The 24,418-nt window shown below is 44.3% G+C and overlaps 1 protein-coding gene and 1 non-coding gene across 2 annotated transcripts; both read right to left on the bottom strand.

The window, feature by feature from the left end:
• Nucleotides 1–2,968: 2,968 nt before the first annotated feature.
• On the bottom strand, nt 2,969–22,632 carry SERPINB8 (serpin family B member 8). Its single transcript, XM_068993815.1, has 7 exons — nt 22,594–22,632; nt 13,906–14,083; nt 11,476–11,613; nt 9,311–9,428; nt 8,589–8,731; nt 6,889–7,041; nt 2,969–3,472 (listed from the first exon to the last, which is right to left on the bottom strand). Exons 2-7 carry the CDS (start codon nt 14,071–14,073, stop codon nt 3,068–3,070), a joined length of 1,125 nt encoding a protein of 374 aa, XP_068849916.1. The 5' UTR covers nt 14,074–14,083; nt 22,594–22,632; the 3' UTR covers nt 2,969–3,067.
• Nucleotides 19,600–19,672, bottom strand: TRNAK-UUU (transfer RNA lysine (anticodon UUU)). The gene has a single exon. It is a non-coding gene; the product is annotated as a tRNA-Lys (tRNA).
• Nucleotides 22,633–24,418: the final 1,786 nt, after the last annotated feature.

Genomic DNA, 24,418 nt, shown 5'->3' on the forward strand with positions numbered 1-24,418 from the left:
ATTTTCTCTTGTTAATCTTTTTGTTAACGAGTCTCAGCTGGAAACCTAAAACAGTGGATAGAAGATTCCCTTCCTTACCACAGCATCAGATGGATGGGGGACCACCATTGCTGGCTTTGGAAAATGGAAGAAGCCACAGGAAAGGCCCTCAGCTGACAGCAAAGAGGAAACAGGGACTTCATTCCTACAAGCACATGGAGCTCAGTGCTGCCAGTAACCTGAAAGTCCCCGGAAATGAATTCTCCCTCAGACTCTGCCGAGGAGGCAGCCTGACTGACAGCCTGACTTTGACCCTGTAAAACCTAAGACAGGGCAGACAAGTCTCTGACCTACAATGTTATGAGACAGAGATCTCTTACTCAGTGTTAGTCGATCAGTCTGTCCGACTCTTTGTGACCCCCATGGACTGTAGCCCACCAGGCTCCTCTGTCCATGGGAGTCTCTAGGCAAGAATACTGGAATGGGTTGCCATGCTCTCTTCCAGGGTATCTTCCCAACCAAGGGATCAAACCTGGGTCTCTTGCTTTGCAGGTGGATTCTTTACCCCTGTACCATCTGGGAAACCCTTACTCATGCCACTGAGATTGTAGCAATCTGTCAGCAATAAAAACCACCACATTTGATGAGCCTAGTTTATGATAGTTTTGATGATTCAAATGCTTTTAAACAGCCTGATCAACATTATTTCAAATTAATCATTTTTCTAGTTTTGTCAATCTTTAATTGGCAGGAGGAGGCCATGAACTAAGAAGCATCACTGTTCAATTAAAGGCAAAATAGGTTGGGCAGAAAAGAGACACCTGATCAGTCTTCCAAGCAGTTATTGTAGTAACTGTCTCTGTGTTCATCTCTGTGGTTCATCTCTGTGGTTTCCAGACACTTTGCCCCGTTGTTTGTTCTGTAATGGACAGCTGTGGAGCAAAATTTGGCCAGGCCATACTGGGGTTAAAGGGTGGAACTCTGTTTCAAGTTCTGTGGGGAAAGAGAAGGAAGCTGACACACAGAGAAACAATAAAACCCGAGATGAAGAAAGAACCTAAGACACTTGGGTCTATGCTTCTGATTATTCCTCACACACTTTTCCAAACTTGATATCAGATAATAAACTGCTTTTCACTAAGACAGAAATGTGTTTCAGTTATTTGCCAATGAAAAGAACCAGTCTTGAATGCTGTATTCATTTCCAAGTGATAAATGTAGTGACTTATTAGTAAAACACGACACATTCACTGTCTCAAAGCTCTGCGGGTCAGAAGTTCAGTGCAGGTCTCTGGGCTAAAACCAAGGTCCCAGCAGAGGCACACCCCTGTCTCAGGGCTCCGGGCCAGAATGCATGTCCCTGCCTTCCAGCTTCTCCATCCACACTTGGCTGGTCCCGTTTCCTCCATCCTCAAAAGTCAGCAACGTTGACTCTCTCTGCTTTCCTCCGTGGTCACATCTCCCTCTGACCTCTAATGTCTATTTTAATTTGTTTCCTTTTATGAATGACACTGAGCATCTTTTCATGTGTTTACTGACCTTTTCTGTTTTCTCTTTTGTGAGTTCTCCGTTTCAAGTCTTTGTCAACTATTCTATTGGGTCGTTTGCTGCTTTTCTTCCCATTTCTTTCATGGAACTATTTCACACTTTGGAGATTTATCCTCTAGCAGTTAAATCTATTAAACTATCATCTCCTGTTCTGTGCTTGTATTTTGGTAATTTTAAACTTAACCTATATTTTCATGTAGTTGATTTTGTCCATTGTTTGTCTTATTTTTCTATATATTGATGAAGAAATTCTTCTTTTTCCCTAAAGTCAAAGGGTATTCTGCTATATTTTATTGTAAAGCATATAAATTTTTCTTTTCTCACTAAGTATTTACTCTGTCAATAATTGTTTTCTCTTTTTTTTCCCCAATTAATTAATTAATTTAGTTTGGGGGCTGCTCTCTCTAGTTGTGTGACTCACTGTGGGTTTAGTTGCCATAGAGCATGTCCCTGACCAGGGATCGAACCTGCATCCTCTGCATTTGAAGGCAGATTATTAACTACAGGACCACCAGGGAAGTCTCATTTTTTTCTTTTAAATAAGGAAGTTTGCACAGAACATTATACTGGGCTGTCATTTTCTTACTGGCCTCTAATACCAGTTCGTTTCTATTTCACATTTTCATACATGCATTAAGTATGCTTCTGGGCTCTTTATTCTATACCATTAGTTGGTATGTCTATCCCTGAATAAATACCACAGTATATTACCAGTATATTTATAATAAGCTTTACTATTTAATAGAACCAGAGCTCTTCAACTTGATCTTTTTCTTTATAGTGTGTTATATCTTTTTGACCTTTCGCTTACTCATATACCTTTTAAAATAAACTTGTCAAGTTCCATAGAAACATGGCTGGAATTTGGATTAGAATTACATCTATAGGACAAGTGGAGGAGAACTGACAATTTTTTTAACTCAAGATCATTCTTGATATGGAATATGTCCATTTATTTTGGTCATCTTTAATGGGTATCAATAGGACTTTATAATTTTTAGTGTCTAACAGTCTTACTTAGCTTTTGTTAATCATTATTCCTGAGAACATTATATTTTTAGTGCAAAAGTAATTACATTTTCTAACTGTTGTTTCTTAGGTACATAAAAATGCAATTAACTCTTGTCCAATAATGATATCATATGCTACTCTAAAAGTGTATAAGTGTCAGTCACAGTAGTGTCTGATTCTTTGCTTACAGAGACTGTAACCCACCAGGCTCCTCTGTCCATGGAATTGTCCAGGCAAGAATACTGGAGTGGATTCCCATTCCCTTCTCCAGCGGATCTTTCCCATCCAAGGATCAAACCTGGGTCTCCTGCATTGTAGGTGGATTCTTTACCATCAGAGCCACCAGAGAAGCCCCCACGCTCTTTATCAACCCATTAAATCCTCTCAACAACTCTATGAGGGGGAGATCTGTTAACCATAATCGCATTTTATTTCAGCAGTCAAACCACTGCATCAGTCTGGCCACTGGAATTTGGAGTAAGGCAGAGTGTGTAGAAGCGAGAAGAGAGAAGTACAGCAATTGCACCTCCTACGGAGAAGAGAACCTGCCACAGAACAAAATGCTGTTGGTTTCCTGGTGCCTGATGAAGAAGAGGAAAGGGTGGTCTGCACAAAATTTCGGTTCCATTCTGCAGCACCGGGAGTTCCTGACCACGGCAGTGGCCCCGGCTGCCTCTGTGCCCTCCTCGTTGACCTCCACGAAGCACTTGTGTGCAACCTTGGACATGGGCACGTTCTTCTTAGCTGACATTCCAGAAAAGTCTGCCTTGGCTTCCTCGAAAGCATCAGTCATTCCTAAACGTCGAAGAAAAGCTTCCAAGTCATAACTCGCCTCCAGCTTTAATCTGGGAAGAAAAACTTGAACTTTCTCCTCAGTCAGCTTTTCTGGGCTCGTCCAGGTTCTGAACTTCTCATATGTAAGTGCTTTTTCCACCTGAAATAATGAAGAGTTAAGTCTTAAAAGCTAGACGATAATAGCCTGGTACCCACCCACCTATTGGAGAAGGAAATGGCAACCCACTCCAGTGTTCTTGCCTGGAGAATCCCAGGGACGGGGGAGCCTGGTGGGCTGCCATCCATGCGGTCGCACAGAGTCGGACACAACTGAAGCGACTTAGCAGCAGCAGCAGCAGCAGCAGCACCCACCTATTGGCTCATTAGCCCCTCCCCCTCATGACCTGTGACTTGATACTGAGTTCTGTTCCAGGATAATCTACAGGATATTTCCTCTTATAAACACACCAATATTTTCCCTCTATTTCTTTCATTTTCCCTGTTTTATGGATACAAGAGAGCAACAGCTAGGAAACACCTGAGACAAAGATGGGGTTTTATTTTGAACTATCTGGACCAAATTAATGTCAAGTTGTTTTTTTAGTTTAGGAAATTCTCATAACCAATTTATTGTATTTATGTAGATGATACCACTTTAATGACAAGAAAGTGAAGAGGAACTAAAGAGCCTCTTGATGAAGGTGAAAAAGGAGAGTGAAAAAGCGGGCTTAAAACTCAGCATTCAAAAACTAAGATCATGGCATCCAGTCTTATCATTTCATGGCAAATAGATGGGGAAACAGTGTCAGATTTCATTTTTCTGGGCTCCAAAATCAACGTGGACAGTGACTACAATCATGGAATTAAGACGCTTGCTCCTTGGAAGAAGAGCTATGACCAACCTAGACAGTGTTTTAAAAAGCAGAGACATCACTTTGCCAGCAAACTACGTATAATCAAAGCTATGGCTTTTCCAGTAGTCATGTATGGATGTGTGAGTTGGACCATTAAGAAGGCTGAGTGCCAAAGAACTGACACTTTTGAACTGTGGTGTTGGAGAAGACTCTTAAGAGTCCCTTGGACTGCAAGGAGATCAAACCAGTCAATCCTAGAGGAAATTAACCCTGAATATTCATTGGCAGGACTGATGCTGAAGTGGAAGCTCCAATACTTTGGCCACCTGATTGGAAGAGCTGATTCATTGCAAAGACCCTAATGCAGGGAAAAATTGAGGGCAAGAGGATAAGAGGGCTACAGAGGATGAGATGGTTGGATGGCATCACTAACTCAATGGACATGAGTTTTAGCAAACTCAGGGAGATAATGAAGGGCAGGGAAGCCTGGCATGCTGCAGTTCATGGGGCTGCAAGAGTTATACAAGACAGCAACTGAACAACATCAAATGCAATATAGTACCATGAGTTTGAGAAACTGTTGACCAAAGAGAAAAAAGCATGACTCAGAACTTGGCTGAATGAAAAAGGGAGAACTCCATGATTCCAGGGGAGGAGGGCAGGATGGGAAATTCCACAAGACTGTTGCTTCTGGCATCCTTGCTTGCCCTCTGCCTGTTCTGGGGGTAGCTTCGAACCCTCCCAGATCCAGCCTTCATTCTCGTTTATTAACAAGGAAAATATACAGAGGAGCATCTTCCCCCCACCAGCAGAAGTCCAAGTGAGAGCTCCTCTCCAGTGGCAGATGTTTGGATGTCAGTTCTGTTCCTAGACTCTCCTAATTTTCTTTTTTTGGGGGGGTGGGGAGCTTTTGAAAAAATTGAAATATATGTGATATAAAACATTGTGTAAATTTGACATGTACATGTTAGTGTCATACATTTATATATTGAAATATAATTGCCATTATAGCAATGATTAATACCTCATATGATATAAATATCACTTATTTTTTATTAGTTTATTTTTAACTAGAGGATAATTGCCTTATAATGTAGCACTGGTTTCTGCCATTCATCAACATGAATCAGCCATACGTATGTGTGTATATATATATATATTCCCTCCCTATTGAACCTCCCTCCCACCTCCCACGCTGTTCCAACCCTGTAGGGTGTCACAGAGCACCAATTTGAGCTCCCTGCATCATAGAGCAAATTCCCAGTGGCTACCTACTTTACCCGCTTTACCTGTGGAAATGTGCATGTTTCCATGCTACTCTCTCAGTTCATCCCACCCTCTCCTATCCCCGCTGTGTCCACAGGTCTCGTCTCTATGTCTGCATCTCATTTTCTTAAAGTTTCCATGACAGATCTCTTCCTTGCCTTATGCCAGGAGATTCCTGATTCAATAGAGAAGCCAAGGAAATCAGGCAGGCCCTATCCTCACAGGGGTAGGGAGGCATGCACTGGTGTGCTGGAGCTAGCTTGCATCTTCTGCAAAAGTCAACTGTTAAACCCTTGGGAGCCTAAACTTGGCCATGATGCAGGTATTTACACCACAGAAATCAGCAAACATTATAAATGAGGGCTTCCCCGACACCTCAGGAGCCAGATAACCAGCATGCTGTCACTCCTGCACCTCCCACCTTATAAATTTACTTTCCCCCAACCTGAACCCTCTTTTCCTGTCATAGGAAAATGTCCTTTTCCTCCTGTCTAAGAAAAATTCCTCACCTCTACTTTAGACTCTTGCTCCTCAAAATTGGGTTTATGACCAACAGCATCTGTAGCACTTGGAATCTTGTCAGAAATGCAAAATCTCAGGCCATAAAACCCCTAAATCAGAATCTGCATTTTAACAGGATCCCATTAGATTAACATGCACATTAATGTTTGAGGAACACTGCTCAGAGCCATCTTTATCTTTTTCCTATTATTTTGTTTAATAATTACTGGGCTCTCAACTAGCCCTTCCCTTCAGAATAAAGAATAATGTTCTTAATTTTGGAACTCTCTTCTAGGCTTCATCAGAATTTGTTTATTCCAGCAATTCCACTCCTAGTTGTACACTCAACGGAAATGCACACACATGTTCACCAAAAGTCATGCAGTGGTGTTCATTTAGCACTCCTTAGAACAACCCTCTGGAGAAAGAAATGGCAACTCACTCCAGTATTCTTGCCTGGAGAATTTCACAGACAGAGGAGCCAGGCAGGCTACAGTCCATCGAAGAGTTGGACACAACTGAGTGACTATCACTCACTTACTCACTTAGCACAGCCGTAAACTGGAAATGCCTCAAATGCAATCCAGTGGATACACTTTTAAAAATGAGCTCAGACTACTTAGGATTGCCACAGGGAAGGACAGGGGAAGAGATAGTTAGCGAGATTGGGGTGGACATGTAAACACTGCTAACATTTAAAACAGATAGCCAGCAAGGACCTAATGTAGAGCATAGGGAATTCTGCACAATGGTACGTGGCAGCTGGATGGGAGGGGAGGTTGGGGGAGAATGGATGCATGCGTATATATACATATATGGCTGAGTCCCTTCACTGTTCACCTGAAATTATTAAAGCATAGTTAATCAGCTATATCCCAATACAGAATAAAAAGTTTTAAAAAAAACACACGCAGGCTGGATCCATAGACACTCAGACTCAGCATCAAGGGCTTACCACAGCAAGATCCGTGTTCTCATCAGGCAGAAGGATGAGCATGCTCAGCTCGGCCCCCACGTAGGGAAGCTCCAGAACCTGGGTAGGCACCTCCTCCACGTGCCCCATTTTAAACTTGGCTTGCTTGAACATCATCTGTACTGTTTTCTTCTCCTGATAAAAATATGAAACTAAAATCAAATCACTGAAATATGAGCACAGGGTACTAAGAACTGGTATATCTAATTCACAGAACCCTTGTGGTCATTCAGTCACCAAGTCATGTCTGACTCTTTACAACCCCATGGACTGTAGCCCACCAGGCTCCTCTGTCCATGGGATTCTCCAGGCAAGAATACTAGAGAGGGTTGCCATTTCCTTCTCCAAGAGATATTCCTGACCCAGAGGTCAGTCCCATGTCTCCTGCATTGCAGGTGGATTTTTTACCAGGGAAGCCCACGGAACATAACATATAATTACATATAATTACATATAATTATTATTTCTGTGCATTTATGCTGATTGATGCAAAATCTTCATTAGTACATAGTAGTGTTGAGTAATAACCGTCCATTGTCCCAGCAGATCAAGTACTACCATGTGGGAGAGAAAAAATTGATGAATAGAGACATAAAACTCTCTATATTATTCTCTGAAGAAATTGTGCTTTTCTTTCTTTTTAAAAGATAAATAGAGTAGCACTCACAGGGACCTTTTAATTAAAAAATTATTTCTCGAAGTTAAGAGGAAAATGAACTAATATTCAAGTCTTTGCACTGGAAGATTTATTTAGAAAAGGTATATAGGCCAGAGGGAGTTACACTTTTACTCTGAAAAGTTGCTCAATTATATAATTGGTGCTATGGCCTTGCTTTTCTTGAAGAAAAAACCTTGATGAGATGTCCAGAGTCCACCATTTTTAAAGACTGCAACAAATGTTTTCTGGGCATGTAAATTTTTGTGCAATATGCTATTATCAAGTGGATAGAGGTCAAATTCCAAGCTGAGAGTTATTGACCTCAGCCATTATCATATTCAAAACTGAATGGAGAAAAGTTTTTTAAAGTTAGGCATAGAAGTCTAAAAATCAAACACATAATTAATATAACAATAATATAATAATATGGAATGCTGAATATTTGCTAAGAGGGTAGATTTCAGGTGCTGTCATCAAGAAAATACATGGCAACTATGTGAGCAAAAGATATTTTAATTAGCTTCACTGCAGTAATCATTGCACTGTGTATCGCAAATCCTCATCTTGTACATCTTAAGTATGTAAAATTTTTTATTTTTTTAAAAAAGATCCAAAAATAAGCAAAAACAAAGGTGTCTTGAACATTTGCTAGCACTTTTTTTTCTTGTATTCCGAATTGTACAGCATGAATTCTAAGGCAATAGTCATAGTTGTCGTTGACAAGTGCGAGAAAAAGTCTGAATACACTCAGTGATAGGATAATACAAAAGTAACTCCAAGGCTTAGAAGAAATTTTCTTTCAATCCAAATAACATAACCAGAGACAGATCAATTTGACCAAGGAAAAAGATCAATATAACAATTATTTTGGTATTTCTCTTTCCCATTCCAATAAGAAATATACAGGGGACATGAAATTCATTCAGAAATAAATTAAGAATCAAGAAAGGGTAAAATAAATTATTTTTTCCATTCCTTCACAATCTTCAGAAAGTAGCAATATGTCTGCAAAATGTTTTCCTACCTGGTTAGTCTTAAAGGGCATTCCCCTTGTGTGCTTTCTGTTAAATTGCTCATTCCACTTGCCTTTGAAATAGATGGCATTCACCAGGACCAGCTTAGTCAGAGGACTGACTGTCCCAGCCCCTAGTATCTCTGATATCTTACCTGTAAAGAATATGAGAGAAAGTTACTGCTATTGGGGGAGAATAAACATTTCTTTTACAAAAGTTCTCTCTCTCGATATTGAAAAAAGGCTGGAATTCTGCCGTTCTGGACTCAGGGGGATGGTGTTTCATGTGGGGCACACATGCAGTGTAGTATCTGTCTTTAAACAACAATCTTGAAGCAGAGACTAACACTAGGTTTAAGCATTTTTCAGAAATCACCACTTCATAAGCCCAAGAAAAATACCAGATTGGCACTGGGGCTTCCCTGATGGCTCAGACAATAAAGAATCTGCCCACACTGCAGGAGATCCAGGTTCAATCCCTGGGTTGGAAGATTCCCCAGGAGAAGGGAATGGCTACTCACTCCAGTATGCTTGCCTGGAGAATCCCATGGACAGAGAAGCCTGGAACGCTCCAGTGCATGTCAGAATGGCATTACCTGCTTCAAAACCCAGCAAACATACATATAGGCTACTGGAAACAGCGTCAGAGTGGTCACACCGAGGAGGTCACATCTGGGCAGTCTTGGCTCTGTCTCCCTGATAACACCACCTTTCCCGAAATGAAAACCGCTCACCTTCCGTCTTCTCCATCACCCAGTCGTTTATGTGTTTCCTGCATTCTTCAGTGTCTTCAGCAAAGGACAACTCCTCCAGGTCAGCCTGATAGAACTTCTGGCAGGATTCTTTAAAAGCCTACAAATGCAGAATACCAAGTGTGGCCATATTCTACTTGGCAAAATTCCCCTAAAAGTGTGAAAACATTTTTTTTTTTTTCTTAACATGTTTCTGGCATAAATGCTTATACAGGGCACTCTGTACTTTAAAACTCATTTGTGTAATTAATCAAAATGTACAGACCACTGGCACTGTGCCAGGTGCAGGACACCAGGGTAAAGACAAGACTTTGGACCTGAGATGGCTCACAGTCTGCGGAGAGAGAAATATATATATACAGAGAGCTACAAGATGTTTTGAGAATATGGACAGTGGCAGCTATGCACAAAACAGCCTGCTAACTTTCCTGTCAAACACTTCAACTCCATGTTGACCTATTTGATTTGTGTGTGTGTGTAGGGAATTAGGGAAAAAATGAGCAAGGGATAAGCCATGAAATGTAAATTGGGGTCAAATCAGGAAGGGCATTACATGCAACACGTTAAAATCCACAGGTAACTCACCTCACGAAAACTTGTTTTCTGATATAATGTGCCTGGCAATTGGCTCCCATCCTCCGCCCATCTCCTGTCCTCAAACATTCTAGTTTCTATGGAGGAAAGAAGATGCAGAGAGAAGAAGAACCCAAGCGACCATGAAAAGTGGAGAATGATCCTCTGTGTCCTCAGTATTCCCCAATTACAATATTCAAAAATTTGGCTGATACTCAAAAATGAACATCCATTAACCAGGAGATTCCTGGAATCACAAGTACTTATCCTAGAAAATCTAACTAGCTGAAGGACTCAGAATCATCTCCAAGGATACTGAACCCCAGAGCAGGCAGTCTGTACTGGGTAGCACCCAACAGCAGCCAGGACAAGGTTATATTTGAGTCTTACATAATAATCCTTGGAACTGCTGACTGCTAAGATGGCCAGACTTACCCTGATCATTTCATTAATCTTAAAATAACATCCTTCTGTTTATTGTAGAGCACAATTTTTTGGATCTCACTTATTGAATAATGGCAGACTCTTACTGGACTAGGGACCTTTGGAATTATACACTGCAGTAAATAGGAAATACTCAGATTCAAAATCTTATTTTTTAGGAACAGATTTTAATTTTAGAAAGACTATTCTATTATTTACCAACAAAGGTCCATCTAGTCAAAGCCATGGTTTTTCCAGTAGTCATGTATGGATGTGAGAATTGGACTATAAACAAAGCTGAGTACTGAAGAATTGATGCTTTTGAACTGTGGTGTTGGAGAAGACTCTCGAGAGTCCCTTGGACTGCAAGGAGACCCAACCAGTCCATCCTAAAGGAGATCAGTCCTGAATATTCATTGGAAGGACTGACGCTAAAGTTGAAACTCCAATACTTTGGCCACCTGATGCGAAGAACTGACTCACTGCAAAAGACCCTGATTCTGGGAAAGATTGAAAGTGGAAGGAGAAGGGGACGACAGAGGATGAGATGGTAGGATAGCATCACTGACTCAATGGACATGAGTTTGAGTAAACTCCGGGAGTTGGTAATGGACAGGGAGACCTGGTGTGCTGCAGTCCATGGGGTCGCAGAGCGTCGGCCACAACTGAGCAACTGAACTGAATTGATTCTATCACTGGTGTGCAAGGACCAGGTTGGACTTAAGAGAGGTCAGATAGAAAACAATTAAAATAACAGTGTAGAAGGTGTGAGAACCTGGACACAGGCAATGACGATGATGATTCAGAAGAGGGGACAAATTTAAGAGACTTTGCATGGTCAGCTCCACAGAAAGTGCCCAGTAAAGAGGAGACAAGGGTTAGGGGTTGTGGTCATTGAGATGGGGGTGGGGAAAAGGCAGGTGTGGGTGCAAGAAGATGGACAAATTGAAATTGACATCTGGGAGTATGATATATCAGAAACAGTCATTTTTTAAAGGACACAGTTCAGAAGTAATCATAAAATTCTCAAATACAGAAGTATGATTCTAAGCACATTTTTAAGGCAGCACAACTATACTTTATTTCTGCTCTTCCATAATTTCTGTTTTATTTTCAGTGTCTTTTTTCATCGATATAGGAGCACTACTTACTGGCAGGAAATCGCATGTCTTTTCCCCAAACAGCCTGTTGGCAGTTCTGAGCAGGCACTGCGGGCCGGACATGCTGACTTCCCTGAGGAGTGACTGGAAACCTCGGTGGACATCTCCACCTTCATTCAGACAAAGTGCCTGGTGATAGAAGACAAGAACACTGACTTTTAACATGCCATTTTCTCCCTCAAAGAGCTCTTCCCAAACAAATTTCTGCGCTGAAAATAACAAAGGATTCTATTTTAAACCACCCTAGATGGTTTGACCATCTAGCACAGAGTTTCTCAACCTGGAAATATAGACTTTTGGGGCCACAAACCTGGGGGCTCAGTGGTAAAGAATACGCCTGCTAATGCAGAAGACCTAGGAGAGGTGGGTTTGATCCCCAGGTTGGGAAGATCCCCTGGAGCAGGAAATGGCAGCCCACTCCAGTATTCTTGCCTGGGAAATCCCATGGACAGAAATCCCAAGGTGGGCTACAGGCCATGCGGTCTCAAGAGTTGGACCCAACTTAGCAACTAAACCACCACCACCACTTTGCTGTGAGGCTGTCCGGCACACACTAGAATATTTAGCTGCATTTCTGGCCTATGTCCACTAGATGTCAGCAGCACCTCTCAGGGATGACAACCAACACAGTCCAGACCTTGTCAACTGTCCCAGGGATGCCAAATCGCCCCCAAGTGGACAGCCCTACTCTAGCAGGTTTATCTATGCCAGGAAGGCAGCGCTCAGGAGGGAGACTGAATAGAACAAACACGGATATGGAATAACCCCTAGGATACAAAATCACTGCAGATGGTGACTGCAGCCGTGAAATTAAAAGACGCTTACTCCTTGGAAGAAAAGTCATGACCAACCTAGATAGCATATTCAAAAGCAGAGACATTACTTTGCCGACTAAGGTCCATCTAGTCAAGGCTATGGTTTTTCCAGTGGTCAGGTATGGATGTGAGAGTTGGACTGTGAAGAAAGCTGAGCGCCGAAGCATTGATGCTTTTGAACTGTGGTGTTGGAGAAGACTCTTGAGAGTCCCTTGGACTGCAAGGAGATCCAGTCAGTCCATTCTGAAGGAGATCTGCCGTGGGATTTCTTTGGAAGGACTGATGCTGAGGCTGAAACTCCAGTACTTTGTCCACCTCATGAGAAGAGTTGACTCATTGGAAAAGACTCTGATGCTGGGAAGGATTGGGGGCAGGAGGAGAAGAGGACGACAGAGGATGAGATGGCTAGATGGATGAGTCTGAGTGAGTTCCGGGAGTTGGTGATGGACAGGGAGGCCTGGCGTGCTGTGATTCATGGGGTTGCAAAGAGTTGGACACGACTGAATGACTGAACTGAACTGAACTGAACTAGGATACAAGAATGAGCAGAAATAGACATGGGAATGTTTCATTGGGAATTCCACAGAAGTCCTCCAGTCTAGATGGGATTTAAATGTCAAATCAGAGTGAGAATTAAGGCTGTTCTCTTCTCTCCCAACAACACCAGCCCAAAGCCCCGCTCCTCCAGGGAGCTGAAAGAAACAGCCACCAGGGACTCAGCTGTGGTGCGGACTGATTCTGAGGAGGGTCCGTGTACCCTGATATGGAAATATGATGCGTATATGACAGTTTTCTGGGACACTTTCACCAGGGAGTCTACCTCCCTAAAGCAACAGCCACTGCCTCCATGGTGCATGTGTGTGTTCTCAGTCACTTCAGTCGTCTCCGACTCTGTGTGCCCACCAGGCTCCCTTGTCCATGGGATTCCCAAGGCAAGAATCTTGGAGTGGGTTGCCATTTCCTTTTCCAGGGGATCTTCCTGACCCAGGGATTGAACCCGGTCTCCTACATCTTCTGCCTTGGCAGGCTGATTCTTTACCCACTGAGCCACCTGGAAAGCCCACTTCATTGATAGCTAAGATCATATATAAAGCATATCAGGTCAATCAGATTATATATTGATTGACTGATTACATATACATATATATATGGCTGAGCTCTCTCTATATATTATATATATAATAATCTAATATATAGATAGATAGATTATATCTTAAAAATTCCAGAAGTCCCCTTTTGTGCCACACTTTTTCCACTTATGTATAACCTTACACTAGAAACAATGCATTAAACAAAAAGTTCATTTACACAGTTGCATTTCCATTTGAAATATAACATTAGCAAAAGTTTAAAATTGAACGAAGTTGAAATTCTTGGCTTTTTTGTGGAACAGAATTGTAGTTTCCCTTGCTCATCACAGATGCAGCAAAGAGCACTCAGCGTCTCCCATGAACACTGGCAGGACATGTCTCTCACACAGTTCTTTCCACTTTCAGGTGTGCATTCTTTCCATTAGTCCAGTGCCCCTCCCAGCCTCACTGGGGTCCATCAGTGGGTGTGAGGCAGGAACAGAGCAGCCCTGTGAAAGCAGAGGAAGCCCACATACCTGGGACATCTGGGCCGCCGTGTTCCCCTTGGCCCCCATTAAGACCATGGCCAGGACGGAGGAGAGGCTCAGCGGAGAAAAGAACACGTTTCGCGAGTGGTCCTCTTCACCCAGCATTTTTAGTAAGTTGATGGCAAAAGTGCCATTTGCTTTGCAGAGAGCATCCATCAGTGGAGGTCTGTATCAAAAGCCAAACACAGGCACATCAGCCATGCCCTCCACTAGTCACCTGCTCATTCGTGCCCCATCTGTGGATGCTGGGTGTGGTCAGCAAAGTAGCTGCACCCTCAAACATGCGCTTTGAATCTCAGAAACCTGTGCTTGAGTCTGAATTAAGGATCTTACGATGGAGAGCGTTACCTGGATCACCGGGTGAGCTCAGTGTAGTTCCAGGCTTCTTATAAGAGGACCGCAAGGGACTTCCCTGGTGGTCCAGTGGTTAAGCTCTGTGCCCCCAATGCAGGGGGTTCAGGTTCAATCCCAGGTCAGAAAACAAGATCCCACGTGCCCAAACTGTGATTTATTCACAGCCAAATAAATCAATATTAAAAAAAAAAGCAGGCGGGTCAGAGGCAGAAAAGGAGATATGAGGATGGAAGCAAAGATCAGGATGACTTGGGGTCAGAAACCAAAGAATGCAGGCAGCCTCTAGGAGCTGCAAAATGCAAGGAACTGGACTCTGCCCTAGAGCCTCCAGAGAAAAAATGTAGCTCTGCCAACCTCTTATAGACCTTTGACCTCCAGAAGTGTAAGATAAACCGCTTATTGCTGATCGTCTCCCTCAGTTTTGTGTCTCTGGCATAATCTTTAAGTAACATTCTATGAGTTATTAACAATTTTCTATAAATAAAAATGTCATACATCTTCTTACATAGTTGCATATATAGTTCAGTTCAGTTGCTCAGTCTTGTCCAATTCTTTGAGACCCCATGGACTGCAGCACACCAGGCTTCCCTGTCCATCACCAATCCCCGGACTTTATTCAAACTTATGTTCATAGAGTAGGTGATGCCCTCCAACCATCTCATCCTCTGTCGGCCCCTTCTCCTCCTTCCTTCAATCTTTCCCAGCATCAGGGTCTTTTCCAACGAGTCAGTTCTTTGCATCAGGTGGCCAGAGTATTGGAGTTTCAGCTTCAGCATCAGTCCTTCCAATGAATATTCAGGACTGATTTCCCTTAGGATGGACTGGTTGGATCTCCTTGCAGTCCAAGGGACTCTCAAGGGTCTTCTCCACACCACAGTTCAAAAGCATCAATTCTCTTTATAGTCCAATTCTCACATCCATACACGACTACTGGAAAAACCATAGCTTTGACTAGATGGCCCTTTGTTGGCAAAGTAATCTCTGCTTTTTAATATGCTATCTAGGTTGGTCATAGCTTTTCTTCCAAGGAGCAAGCATCTTTTGATTTCATGGCTGCAGTCACCATCTATAGTGATTTTGGAGCTCCCAAAAATGAAGTCTGCCACTGTTTCCATTGTTTCCCATCTATTTTCCATTACATGATGGGACCAGATGCCATGATCTTCGTTTTCTGAATGTTGAGCTTTAAGTCAGCTTTTTCACTCTCCTCTTTCACTTTCATCAAGAGGCTGTTTAGTTCTTCTTCGCTTTCTGACATAAGGGTGGTGTCATCTGCGTATCTGAGGTCATTGATATTTCTCCCTCTGAGGTCACTGATATTCCTGACCTGCATAAAAATTTCTAAAGAGGCAGGTCAGGTGGTCTGGTATTCCCATCTCTTTAAGAATTTTTCAGAGTTTGTTGTGGTCTGCACAGTCAAAGGCTTTGGCATAGTTGCATATATAATATCTCTACAATTGTAGTATTCTGTTCCTTTTTATTCACCATTAGAGGACTTTTTCCATCATTAAAACTATTTGTAAACATGTTTTTTCTTTGCCCCCAACCCCCAAACTCTGTTGTTATTGTTGTTTCTCTGTTGGTTCTAACCACAGGCACAGAGGATTGAGTTAATCATCTTGCTCAGTTCATGGGCTTTGAAAAGCCCTCCTCCCCTCCATCCTAATTCCAATCCCATATTATGTCACATGAAAACAGCCAGAAACAGACTTTCCTGGTGGTCCAGTGGTTAAGACTCCATCTTCCAATACAAGGGGTGTGCGTTTGGTCCTTGGTCTCAGATCTAAGGTCCATATGCTATGGGGTGCAGTCAAAATTTTTAGAAAAAGAAAACAGCTGGATAGATTTCAACAGGTTTGTGGGGTTGGTTTGGGACAGCCCGCCCAAAATGCAATTTCCTAGAAAAACACAAAAAGGACTTTAAATCTGAGGGACTAAAAAAATATATATATATATATATATAATATATATATATATATATATATATATATATATATATATATATACACACACACATCATTTTCCACTGGTGTTGTTGAAATTGGACTGAGAGCTGTGAAATGGGCCCCCTGGGAATGCAGATGGGATACGAAGCCCAGATATCAAGTCATCAGGTGGACAGATTGAATCAGGCACTCATTATAGATCCAGCCTTGACCTTCCCCCAGCTTAACTAAACTGCAGACAAGTTTCTTCCTGCCTCTGATCCCTGACCTCCCTTTCCTTAAAGAACTTACTTTAGGCAATTGGTCATCGGTAAGTTTTTTCTCTGCTTCTTGGCAGCTAAACATTTTGAAAAGGCTCTTTCTTATTTTACAACCCCAGATACTCTCTCTCAGGGCCCTAGAAGCCAGCCCTTTAAAATATAATCATCAAGGAAGATGGTCTCCATGGGACAGGGCAAGAAAAATGTCAGCAGGCACCTTTCTGCCAGTTGTGATAAGTTTTTGCAGCTATTATAATTTTAGAAAAAAATTATAAAATGTGCATTTATTTCTATTAAACCTTCTTGAAACCTGGACACCTAGTCAGTAAATTAATAAAACTCATCAACTCATGTCAGTTTCCCTGAGTCTCTTTGCTCTTACAGTTGAGAGCACTTTGAAAATAAAAGGACAAATAGTCACCCATAATCCTATAAGCTCATCTTTTCTATTATGTGATCTTTTTAAAAAATGTATGTGTATCTTTTTAACTCAAAAATTTTAAGGTGATGCAAGAACAATATGTTCCAGTTTGAAAAACTAGCAAACAAGCAAAACCAAAAGTACTGGAAGCTCTACCTAGAGATAAGGGTCATCACACGTTTGTTCATTTTTATAAGCATCTTTCAGTCTCCTGGTGGACTGACCGGGCTTCCTGAAGCCGTCTTGAAAGTGAATCTCATTAAGCTTTGAAGGGGGTCAGACAGAAGGGGAAAGTGAAGGGGGTGGGGGGAAGGGCAACATTTCAACCAGAGCCTCCTCACTGTTGAATGGTTCCTTTGAAGCTTCTAAGAAATTTTTTCAAGAGAAGATGTCTTTGGCTTAAAAGAAACAAAAGCATGGTTGGGGGAAAAAAAAAAGTGTGACATTCACCCGGTAAGTATAATACTGTCCCATCCAGTACAGATTCCTTAAAGTTTGGCGGGAAAAAAGTATTAAAACGTCATCCAAGAAAATACAACAGTGCTCTATAGTTAACACACTTAATAGAGGGACAAAATGTTGTTTTATTCTGCCCTCAGTTCAGTAAGTCTCTCCAGACTCTTCAGCTGCTAGGTTCCAACACGAGGGCTGCCGGAGTTGGAAGGCTGATGTACCTGCAATGGGCAAGTCTCAACACAGAGCAGGACCCAGCCTGCCTCCTCGCCACTTCTGGTCAGAAAATAAAAACCTAGGAGGCAGGAAACTGTTATTCACTCAGTCATGTCAGACTCTTTGTGACCCCATGGACTGGACCCACCAAGCTCCTCTGTCCATGGAATTCTCCAGACAAGAATACTGGAGAGGGTAGCCCTTCCCTTCTCCAGGAGATCTTCCCGACCCAGGGATTGAACTGGGGTCTCCCGCATTGCAGGCGGATTCTTTGCCAGCTGAGCCACCAGGGAAGCCAAGAGAGATATCGAAACTTGATAGCACTGCACCTATCAGAAAATGGCACCAAAGAGATTCAAAGAAGGAGAGAGTTGGGCACCTGGAGACGAAAGGCAGGAATAAATTTGGATTGGATTTTACAGGAGCAAAGAAGCTTTGGACTGTGGACTGAAACAGAAAAATGCAGAGCATGACATTAAGGTGGGGTTAAGTTTTACTCAGGATCTCACTGAGGACTATAGTAAGGGAGATAAGTTCTCTGACATAGCTCCGAGGGGGCAGGCAGAAAAGCACGATTTGGGCTACAGAATGCCTGCAGTCAGCCATTCAGCTCAGTAAAAGGTCACTGCTAGTCACGAGGACCAGAGGGCACAGCTAGTGTTTTTAGTGCTTTGTGATGTAGGGGAAGACGCAAGATCTCGGCTTATTAATTTATTTCCAGTGAAATCTCTAAGGAGCCCGTTTTCCCGAAGTACAGAGTGGCTTATCCTGTTTTTCATTCTGAATTTTGTTCAGGGTACACTGGCAGCCAGTGACTGCAGCAGCTAAACACCTGATCCTCGCAGAACTGGATGGTGAGCAACATTCTTTGTGTCATAGGAGCCAGGGCGAGGCTGGCATAAGCTTATGCTGGTGAGTGAGTCTGCACACGTGTCTGTGTGTGTCTGTGAGTATGCAGTTGTCCAATCTGCATAGGCAAAGGAATGAACTGGAATATCACATTAATTTCCTCTTTACATTTCAACTGCTCTTAATTGTAAACGTCTATTTCGGGTTTCTTCTACATTTCCCCTTTCTTCCTCATCTCCTCATGTCCATTCCTTTTCAACATCAGGGTGCTAGTCAGCGGCTGAGTATTTTCCATCATCATGTCCCCCAAACACTGAAACACCCTTGCACACACTCACACACAAGTGCACCTCTCAGATGTGTCCCAGCTCACACCAGCGAAAAGATTTTACTTCCAGCCAATAAAATGGATTGGCATTAAACTTGTTTTCTTTTTACAGGTGAACAATGTCAGGACAATTAAATACTGTTCTCAGGTCTCAGAAGAAACTAGCAGATTCAGTCACAAAAGCAAGCCTTCTGCTTCCAAGGAGATGTTTCTCAATATCCATGAGGGGCTGGTTCCACAAGCCCCGTGGATACCAAAATCCAAAGACACTTAAGTTCCTTCTATGAAATGGGGTAGTATTTGCATATAAACTACACACATTCTCTTGTCTACTTTCAATAATCTCTAGATTATTTATAATTCCTCACACAATGTAAAATGCTATGTAAATAGTTGCCAGAGGGTGCAACTTCAAGTTTTGCTTTTGGGAACTTCCTGGAATTGTTTTTTTTTTTTTTTCAAATATTTTCAGTCTCTTGTGGGTTCTGTGGAAGCAGAACTTCTGATAGAGTAGAAGACTGACTGTATTCAGCATCATTTCCTCCTGGGGCAGAATGCCTGTCACCTCCCTACTCCACTCCCCACCTCCAACCCATGAAGTGAAGTGAAGTGAAAGTTGCTCAGTCGTGTCCGACTCCTTTGGAGCCCATGGACTAAACAGTCCCTGGAATTCTCCAGGCCAGAATACTGGAGTGGATAGCCTTTCCCTTCTCCAGGGGATCTTCCTCACCCAGGGATTGAACATGGGTCTCTGGCATTGCAGACAGATTATTTACCATATGAGCCACCAGGGAAGCCCAAAATTCTGGCGTCAGAGGCACTACCATTGCGCCACAAGGTCACAAAAAACAGAGACGCCCAAACAGGGTCATGAACCCTGGCCCCTCAGATTAAAAGTCTGATGCTCTACCGACTGAGCTATCCAGCCATACATACATCCAACCCATACATACATACAAAAGTGAATTTGTCCAAAAAGCGTTTATGTCGAACTTTCCTTATAAGATTTTGGAGGATTAAAAAAAAGAAAAACAAAGGCCCTAATTCCTGACTATGAAGAGGAAAAGTTAAAATTTTATGTAACTTCCTGCTCCTTCTGCCTCTGTAACTCAGCTTGCTCCTTGCAAAGTATGGATCACGCAGGTCACGTAGTCTCAGAAAGTGGGGACTTAAAATACTAAGAACTGGAGCTTATCTCAGTCATCCTCCTCCTGCTCTTTTCAGCTGTCCGGCCTCTGCAAACTTGCTTAATCCTGCCTGTCCGTGTAAAGGTCAGGCATTCCCCTCCCTATCTTGACTGCTGTCCCCGCTCACACGTAACCCCTTAGTTAAAACCAGCCCGTTAACAGCTAGTGTTGCCCACTATAGTCTGTCTATAAAAACTCTGTAATCCCTTGTTTGGGGCTCAGAGCTTGGAGTGTCCTCAGTCCTCTGGGTCCACCGGCGTAATAAGCCTGAGTTCTCCAACTCTCCAAGTGAGGTGCTTGGTTTCTCGAGTACTGGTTTCTGCAACAACTGGGAGCTCCCACCCTTGGGGAGATACACATGCGTAAATGCCTGGTTTCAAGCTGGCCTTGTACTCTGTACCAGGATAAACAACAAAGTGCTAAGGAAGCTAAGAGTAAAGCAGAAAGGAATCTCTTCAGAAGCCCAGGAGAAGGGGAGCAATAAGCTGGTCCTTAAAGACTGGCAGAAGCCCGGGAAGGCAGTGAGTGTCAGGCCAGCCGGTGCACAGAATGCACAGGAAGCGCGTGGTCTGTGTGGGGCCCAGGGAGCAGGTGACTGCAGCTTCCTACCGGAGGCACAGTGCCCGAGACAGGAAGGGGGCGCCCCATACACCAGGTTGAGAGTTTGGGACTTGAGCTATGATCTAGGAAGCCAGGCACTGTTTTCAAACAAAGGCTTTATATGAGTTTTAGAAAAAGATTGTGGCTCATGGTTTGGTGCAGAAAAAAAAAAACAAAACTGGGGACCCCTGCTGCTGACTAGAGACTACCCAACACAGAGGAAACGTCTGCACTAGACAGTGAGTGGAAGATGGAACTGCCAGGCTGGGGGGCTGATCACCTGAGGACAAGGAGGAGGACAGAGTCCCAGGCAGAGGCTCTTAGCTAATCCATCCAAAGGGTGGGACACCAACCACAGGAAGTCATACAAGTCAGCTTGGAATGGGGAAGGTGCTGCATTCCATTTGAGATGAGTGGAACATTCCATTTCAAGGGCTCCAGTAACAAAGAGCCCGAGGGTGTTTATCAACAAAGGGAGGGGACTTCAGAGGAGAGGAAGCTCTAGAGCGAGAGATTGACAGCCCTTAGTCTGCATCCACACTCCAGGAACCTCTAGGTAAATGGATGGAATCAGAAAGTACAGTTGGAGGCCTAAGAGGAAAAAAAAAAGAAAAAAATCCACTTTGTTCTGGGTAATTTCCAATTTTCACAGATAGTGAGAGGAAAAGCCAAGAGAATGGGACCCAGCAATCCTGATGTCCTGGGAGAACTGGACATGAGTGAGGGACCAGGGAAGTGGGGAGGATGGAGAAGAATGTAGCACCCCAGGCTGGACCGGGGAGCCGTGGGGGGTGGCAGTTCAGACCTCAAATCCCTCAGCAGAGTTAGTGGGAGCAGGAACCAGGGAGCTGGGGGTATGGGGGCGTGTGCAATCCACACTGTGACTGCTGAGGATGGGGAGACGGGGAGGAAGCTGTTTGTTTCACGTGAGAGAGAGGGCTTCCCTGGTAGCTCAGCTGGTAAAGAATCCACCTGTAATATGGGAGGCCAGGGTCGGCAAGATCCCCTGGAGGGAGGGCATGGCAACCCCACCAGCATTCCTGCCTGGAGAATCCCATGGACAGAGGAGCCTGGCGGGGAAGACCCCATGGGGTGGCAAGGAGTCGGATATGACTGAGCGACCAATTGCAGTAAAACACAGAGAAAGGAGCCCATGAATAAGAACAGATGAACAGATGCTAAAGGAAAAAAAAAAAAAAAGAGGAAGAAATACAGAAATAAAGAAGGGAGGGACATAGGGGAGGAGGAACACAGAGAAGAATGTGGAGGAGGGGAGGGTAGCGGGGCTGGTTACACCCGATAAGCTGGGGGCCCGGCACCTCCCTGAGCTCACCGGAGGTTTCACTCACCAGGAGTTTTCCAAGCGAGGCTGCGGTGGGCGCCACAGACCTCCCGCTGCGGCCCGCCCCACCCCCTCGTCCCCCGCCTACTCCCCCTCCCCCAGCCCCAGCCCCCTCCCTTCTTCCCCTCCTCCCCCACCTTGTTAGAAGTATCACAGACTTTAGAACAATTGATAATAATCGTGGTCTATTAACCGTTTTTGCCCCAGGAAAACAAAACTATTAATGGAAATTCAGTATAGTAATTAAAGAGCTTACAGGCTTCCCTCCCCCCTCTCACCCTTCACCCCTCCTCCCCCGGCAGGGCTCCCGCCAGTCCTCCTCCGGAAACCGCAGCCGCGGCGGGGCTCCCGGCCACACCCTCCCTGCCGGCAAATCGCAGCGCAGTGGAGGCCCAGGTCGCCTCCACTGCGGGGACCACCCTGTGACCCAGGGAGGTCTGCCCTCCGGACCTCGGGCCTCCGAGTCCCGTCCTTGGAGAGTCACCCTTGAGGCCCCAAGGCAGCGTGCCGGGATCCCGCGGGTGCGGCGGGGACCGGGGCGACCCCAACCCCGCGGTTCTCCTGCCCGGATGCCCCCGCGGGCCTTCCCCGGGTCCTCTCCACCTTCTGACCCGCCTTGCCTCCGGCCTCCCGCCGTCCCTACAACTCTCCGCTGCAGCTCCAGGCTAGAGGCATCCGCCAGGGGATCCGGAGGGCTCGGGAGCCCCCGAGACCGGGTACCTGGGAGATTCCTGCTGCTGCGGCGGCGGCTCTTCCAGCTCGGTGGATGCTTCACGTCCGCTTTGAGTTCGGGCCAGGCTTCCTGCGGTGACTCAGAACTCCGAGAGATGGCCCGGCCTGTGCAGCGGCTGGATCGTGGGCGGAGGCTGAGCCTCGCGTGTATCTCCCTTCCCCGGGCCCGAGAGAGCAGACAGATTGGTGGCGGAGGCTAGCTCCTGGTCCTCTGAGGGTGTTTGCAGAAGGCCTCGCCCGTTAGGGCCTAGGTTTGCTTTCCTGGGTTAATTTGCCTTAGTCTTAGGACTTCCCTGGTGGCTCAGATGGTAGTGTCTGCCTACAATGCCGGAGACCCGGGTTCGAGCCCTGGGTTGGGAAGATCTGGAGAAGGAAATGGCAACCCACACCAGTATTCTTGTCTGGAAAATCCCATGGACGGTGGAACTTGGAGGCTACAGTCCATGGGGTCTCAAAGAGTCGGACAGGACTGAACACTTCACTTTCACTTTTCTTTTGCTTATTTAGAGGGCTCCGCAGATGGAGCTAAGTGGTATAAAGAACTTCCCTGCCAATGCAGGAGACATGAGTTGTGGGGTTAGATCCCTTGGTTGGGAAGATCCCTTGGAGAAGGAAATGGCAATTCACTCCAGTATTCTTGCCTGGGAACTCCCATGGAAGAGCCTGGTGGACTACAGTCCATGGGGTCACAAAGAGACAGACACAACTGAAGTGACTTAGCACGCATGCCCAGCTTGTTTAATACGCCTTGTTTAGTAAGCCTATGGAAGAGCACTTTAAAAATCCAGATTCCAGTCTGTCTAGTTTCGTTTTTAGCCACTACACGAATGTCTATATTATTGAACATATTGTTCAGTTGCTCAGTCCTGTCCGACTCTTTGTGACCCCGTAGACTGTGGCCCCCCAGGTCCCTCTGTCCAAGGGATTTCCCAGGCAAGAATACTGGAGTGGGTTGCCATTTTCTTCTCCAGGGGATTTTTCCGATCCAGGGATTGAATTTGCATCTCCTGCATTGGCTGGCAGATTCTTTACCACCAGAGCCACCAGGGAAGCCCATATGCTCTTTAGTTAATAGTTTTGTTTTCCCTGGGGGAAAAAGGGAGATTAACAGAACATAATTATTATTTATTGTTCTAAAGTCTATGATACTTCTAAAAAGACAGGCTATATACATTTGGACTAAAGGAGAAAAACAAATATCAGGGAATATTTTAAGCCTCATTATTGAAAAAGCCTGATGAGTGCACACACATACATGTGTGTCCAGGATGACTGCAATTTATTTTGCAATCATTCTTTGTACTAGCATCCACTTTGAGTCTATTTCCCCCTCGAGTTTGTAAGCTCCATGACTCCTGGAGACAGGGGACCAGGATCCGTCTGTGTTCAGAGGCATAGTCTTCATGCCCCAAATATCAACTGATACAGCATAGATGTCTAGTGACCATTTTTTAAATGAATGACTGCCTGAATGCATTTTACTAACCTGCAGTTTCTAGTATCATTCTTTTTCCGATTGTTTGTTTGGAAAATATTATGTTGAATATTCTTAGACTGTCAGCTTCTGACAGAGTCACTCTGGTCTTCCTTTATCTTGGCTTGGTTTCCAGGCTCCGTGTTCACTTGTTAACCTACTTTTCTTTTGAGTCCACATGATACTTAAAGCCTAAGGACTTTTAGTGCGATAGAACACGGGAGAAGGCAATGGCACCCCACTCCAGTACTCTTGCCTGGCAAATCCCATGGACGGAGGAGCCTGGTGGGCTGCAGTCCATGCGGTCGCTAAGAGTCGGACAAGACTGAGCGACTTCCC

This window comes from Capricornis sumatraensis, chromosome 21 (assembly GCF_032405125.1).
Source record: "Capricornis sumatraensis isolate serow.1 chromosome 21, serow.2, whole genome shotgun sequence".
Classification (NCBI taxonomy): domain Eukaryota; kingdom Metazoa; phylum Chordata; class Mammalia; order Artiodactyla; family Bovidae; genus Capricornis; species Capricornis sumatraensis.

What these genes read in the sequence shown, in the direction of transcription:
- SERPINB8 (XM_068993815.1), bottom strand. Translation starts at nt 14,073, where the DNA reads ATGGATGCTCTCTGCAAAGCAAATGGCACTTTTGCCATCAACTTACTA. An exon ending in GGTGATGGAGAAGACGGAAG is followed by an intron (nt 8,732 to 9,310) that starts GTGAGCGGTTTT and finishes TATTCTTTACAG; the next exon opens with GTAAGATATCAGAGATACTA. An exon ending in AGAACACGGATCTTGCTGTG is followed by an intron (nt 3,473 to 6,888) that starts GTAAGCCCTTGA and finishes TCATTATTTCAG; the next exon opens with GTGGAAAAAGCACTTACATA.